The sequence below is a fragment of the Myotis brandtii genome, unplaced genomic scaffold (genome assembly GCF_000412655.1).
Source record: "Myotis brandtii unplaced genomic scaffold, ASM41265v1 scaffold825, whole genome shotgun sequence".
In the NCBI taxonomy this organism is placed as follows: Eukaryota; Metazoa; Chordata; class Mammalia; order Chiroptera; family Vespertilionidae; genus Myotis; species Myotis brandtii.
The window spans coordinates 1,651,786-1,656,613 of NW_005371349.1; the positions used below are offsets into that span (position 1 = coordinate 1,651,786).

Here is a 4,828-nt window from a genome sequence, read left to right on the forward strand (position 1 = left end):
GCCCGCGGGCCGGATCCGGCCTGTTTGAAATGAATAAAACTAAAAAAAAAAAGACCGTACCCTTTTATGTAATGATGTTTACTTTGAATTTATATTAGTTCACACAAACACTCCATCCATGCTTTTGTTCTGGCCCTCCGGTCCAGTTTAAGAACCCATTGTGGCCCTCGAGTCAAAAAGTTTGCCCACCCCTGGTCTAGTGTCTCATTTCATCTCACAGCAACTCCCAAGATAGGGACAACGATGCCATTTCACAGATGAGGAAACTAAGACTCAAAAAGGTCAAATAACTGCCCCGAGGTCACACTGGCCGGTGATTCCAGAAGGACAGCTCTTATCTCTCAGCCGAGCTGGGGGCCTGGAGGGAGTGCAGGGCTTGGAAAGGAGGCAGGGGCCTGGGGGTGAGGCCGAGTCTGGCCCACAGAAAGGGCCCGGATGGGGGAAGGGGGCCGCATGTAGCCAGCTCGGCCACAGGAGGTCTGTGTTTGAGGGACAGCTCACAGGGAGCTGAAAACAATGATTGGCGTGGGCCCTGCCTCTCCCAGCCCGCACCCCCATGTCCTGGCCACCCCAGGGTGGGGCCCGGGGCAGCCCCTGCCTCACCGCCACCGCCCCCCCCCCCCCCCCCCAGGTTCTTCGTGAACTTCCCGTCGGCCAAGCAGTACTTCAGCCAGTTCCAGCACATGGAGGAGCCGCTGGAGATGGAGCGCAGCCCGCAGCTGCGGAAGCACGCCTGCCGGGTCATGGGGGCCCTCAACTCCGTGGTGGAGAACCTGCACGACCCCGAGAAGGTGTCCTCCGTGCTCGCCCTGGTGGGCAAGGCCCACGCCCTCAAGCACAAGGTGGAGCCCGTGTACTTCAAGGTGTGTCACCACCCCACCCACCCCGCCTGCTCCTGGGCCGCCAGGGCCCACTGGCCACCTGCAGGCTCCGGGGCTCACCGGACAGTGGAGTGACCACTGGGCCACCCATCCCTCCCCTGGCTGGGCTGTGACAGGGAGGGGCAGCAGGATGGAGGGGCTGGTGTGTGATGAGCAACCTCCTCGCTGGATAGTGGGTGCTGGGGGCGGGCTCAGGGCGCCCAGGCGTTGACGCCCCCTTCCTCCCTCTGCCCTCAGATCCTCTCTGGGGTCATTCTGGAGGTGGTCGCCGAGGAATTTGCCAATGACTTTCCGCCCGAGACGCAGAGAGCCTGGGCCAAGCTGCGCGGCCTCATCTACAGCCATGTGACCGCGACCTACAAGGACGTGGGCTGGGTACAGCAGGTCCCCAACGCCACCACGTGAGGAGGGGTGAGGGTGGGCCGGGAGCTCCCTGGTCTCCGTCTCCCCCGGGGCCCAGGGCTGACCTGGGCAGGAGCCGGGCCAGGAGGCGGGTCTGGGAACAGACGCAGTAGGAAAGGCCGCCCAAGCCTAGGCCCCTGCGCCGCCTGCGGGAGCTGTGAGCCCCCATCAGATCCCCCAGCCCAGACCCAGAGCGGGGCCTTCTCAGAGCACCGGGCCCTGGGTGGGGAAGGCTGGCTCAGGGGCCCAGAGGCCGCAGGCGCTTCCGGCGCCCCTCCCCGGGCACCGGTCACATGGGGCTGTTTTCACCTGAGGCCGGGCAGCCGCTCTCGTTCTCCGGCCTCGGCCTCGGCCTCAGCCAGGTGGGGGGCGGGGAGCGGGGGGACAGTCACGAGGACCGCGCACACGCCAGCACGGGCGTCCCTCTCACGCGCACCACGGGGTGTTTACTTCTGGGCTGACCCCGAGGCCCCGTTCCCAGTGCTGGGTGAGGCCGGAGGTGGCTCCGGGAGGGTGGCCGCTGACTCGGAGCAGGAGGGGAGGGCTGGCCCCAGACGTGGCGGCTGGGAACACTCCGGCCTCCCGGGCCCCCAGGGGCGGCCGGCTCCCAGCGCCATGAGAGGCGGGGCAGGAGCAGAGGCGGGAATGGGGAGCGGGGTCAGCCAGCATCTCAGGACACGCGTGTGGAGAAACAGTCCCAGCAGTTTCCCATGGAACAGGCGGCGGCCCCTCCCGGGCTCCAAGCTGGCCGGGGCCTCGGACCCGCCTGGTGGGCTGTGGGCGCAGCTCCGAGGGAAGGTCCCAGGGCAGCCTTGGGAGGCCAGGCCTCCTGACTGTCCATCCATCGCCCCCGAGCACACTGGCCCAGCCTCTCCTCTCCCTCCCCCGCCCCCATCGCCACCCCCCAGGGGAGCGCGGTCCTCCGCTCTCAGGAACTGCTGGCTACAGCCCGGCGGCCGCTCCAGATGTGCACAGCTGGCCCTGGCCTGCCCAGACCCCGGTGGATGGGAGGCAGAGTTTTACCTGCCGGGAGGCGCTGGCAGGGCCAGGGGACCTGCTGGGAGCCAGAGGGGCAGGAGGGCCAGTGGCGGAGGGGGCTTGCCCGCCCACCCTCTCCCCAGGCAGCCTCTGCCGCAAGCGAATAGCTTGTTTACAGCCAGGGGACACGACTTCCTGCTTCTAGAGAAAAGGCCTTTTTACAGGGGCCTGAGGGACCGAGCTGGCCAGCGCCAGCCCCAGCCGCGTGAATCAGAAACATGTGGACATGCTTCCCGACACCAAGCCCTGCCCCGCCCCCTTCTTGCCCCAGCTGGACCCCGGGGACTTAAATCTCACCCAACCCCAAGAATTAGGAAACCGAGGGAATCTCCTCATCTGCCCCCTTCGTCTCCGTGGAGACGGCTTCTGGGGAGGGTGGCCGGGCCCTGCTCCCACCTGGGCCGGGCACCTCACAGTTGGGTTACCGCTCTCCCCAGCCGGGCAGTCATGGGGATGGTCCCCTCCACCCCCTGTCTCTGCTGAGGCCCCCGGCTTTCCGAGCTGGGAGCTGGGAGCTGGGAGCTGGGAGCTGGGAGGGAGTCGTGGAAGGAAGGCCTCCATCCAGTTCCTCTTATCAGGGATGGGGTGGGCCAGACACCACTGTTTACTGAGCTGTCTCTGCTTAAGGGTGTGGGTGCGTGTTTGTGGGTGCGGAGGCGGGGGGCGTGGTGCCGAGTGCACAGGGCCGTGTGTACAGAGGCTGCCTTTGGGTGGTCCGCGGGGGACCCGGCCGGCCAGGCGCACACACGTCTCCATCCACAGCAGAGAGAGAGTCACATGTGCGTGGCTCTTGGCAGCTGGTGAGACACGTGCCCGAAGTTGATGCCCCTCGATCCCCACGGAGCGAGGCGAGGCAGACAGTCCCCCTGTAGAGGAAAAGACCTGGGGTGCAGGCGGCCCACAGACTGGGCCTTGGGCCCCCTGGGATGCTTTCCCCTGTGCCACGCGGGGTCTCAGCGTCCCGCCTCACGCCCCCGATTCCTGTCCCCTGGTCCCAGTCTGTGCCCCTTGTGACCTGTTGCTCCATCTCTCGTCCACAGCCCACCGGCCACGCTGCCTTCTCCCTCCTCGGGGCCGTAGGGCCCCTGCTGCCCTCCCCCCTCCCTGGCAGCACCTTGAGCAGAAGGCCGAGTTCTGAAGACCCTCCTTGACCCTCCGTTGCTGGGTGCCAAGGAAGCCGGAGGAACCCCTGACTCATCTTCCTGGAGAGAGGCCTCTGCCTGGGCCTCGGCCCCCTGGAGCCGCCGGGAGGTGGCACTGGATGCTGACCCAGTGGCGGCCGGTGGCCTGTGGGGTGGGGGGCCCTTCCTCCTTGAAGAGCCAGGCCCCCTCTTCTTAGCTTTTCTACTCACTGTCCGAGACCTAGCTGAGCAGCTGGCAGGAATCGGGGTCTGCGAGTCGCCGCAGGCTGCGCCAGCCCCGTTTCTATCTGCCCGGCCAGCATGCAGGTCTCGCGTCACCTCTAGAATATCACGCACACATATCTACCATATATACGATATATTCTATATGCAGCCTCTATAAAGATATATATACATTCACATCTAGACTGTGTCCCTGCGGGGCCCAGAGGCCCTCGGGAGGCCTCGGCTCCGCTCCCCTGTGCGTGGGGCAGGGAGGGGCCCCGCCCATGCTTCTGGGCCGAGGACAGAGTGTTCTGGCAGAGATGGGGGTCCCGCATCAGCACAGAGAGGATCGGGGCCTGTGGGCGGAGTTGGGGTGACCCAAGGGCCTGCGTGGGCAGGGTTGGGGTGACGCAGCCCATTCTCGGGCCAGCTCCCACATTCCTACAAGAAGGGTTTGGCTCTCCCCACCTTGACCCCACACCAAAGGATGTGCGTGGCTCCCTGCCCTGCTCCCTAACAGTCAAGGGCAGGCAGGGGGCCCGCCGTTCAAGGACAGGACGCCTGTGCTGGGGGAGGGGTGGAGGTAGAGCCCCATCTGCCTTTGTCACGAAGACAGCCTAGCCCCGGCGGGAGGAGGGGCGATGGGACAGGACCAGCTGCCTCCATCTCCTCCCGGGGCTCCGAGGCCGGGGCCTTCCGCCCACCCCGCCCGGCTGCTGGCTGGCAGTCGGTCCTGTCCCTCCATCTGGGTCAGAGCCGCGGGGACACCCCCGAGTGTGCCCCTTGGTCACGTGTGTCGTCCTCAGGATGTTCTGCTGCTGTGACTGTTGTGCCGTGTCCCCTCCTGTCCCATCTCGCCCAGCCATCCGTGTGACCGCCTGTCCTCCTTTTGTAGTTTCTGATGTTTGTAACCAGACCCAGCCGTGTCATTAAACAGACTCCTCTTCCTGTGTCTGCTCCTCGCTCTTCCTGCCATCTGCCTCGCCCGGCTTCCTCCTCAGTTCAGGGCTCGGCCTCCCCCCCCACCCCCCTTTCTCCCTGCAACCCAACCCCGGGTGTCTGCCTTGGCTGGTCGTGGACCCTCTGAGTTGGGGTCCATCGGGCTGGAGACTGGAAGCTGGGCTTTGGGGGGGTGGGGGTGGCCAGGAAGGGTGTCTGTGC

At 65.9% G+C, this 4,828-nt stretch overlaps 1 protein-coding gene across 1 annotated transcript in view; it reads left to right on the forward strand.

The window, feature by feature from the left end:
- The window catches only part of CYGB (cytoglobin), a 9,853-nt gene extending 5,234 nt beyond the window's left edge, over window positions 1-4,619 (forward strand). The window contains exons 2-4 of the mRNA XM_014531736.1: window positions 575-863; window positions 1,119-1,292; window positions 3,362-4,619. Coding sequence (XP_014387222.1) covers window positions 575-863; window positions 1,119-1,286 — 457 coding nt within the window. The 3' untranslated portion in view covers window positions 1,287-1,292; window positions 3,362-4,619. The remainder of the gene's footprint in view (window positions 1-574; window positions 864-1,118; window positions 1,293-3,361) is intronic.
- Window positions 4,620-4,828: the final 209 nt, after the last annotated feature.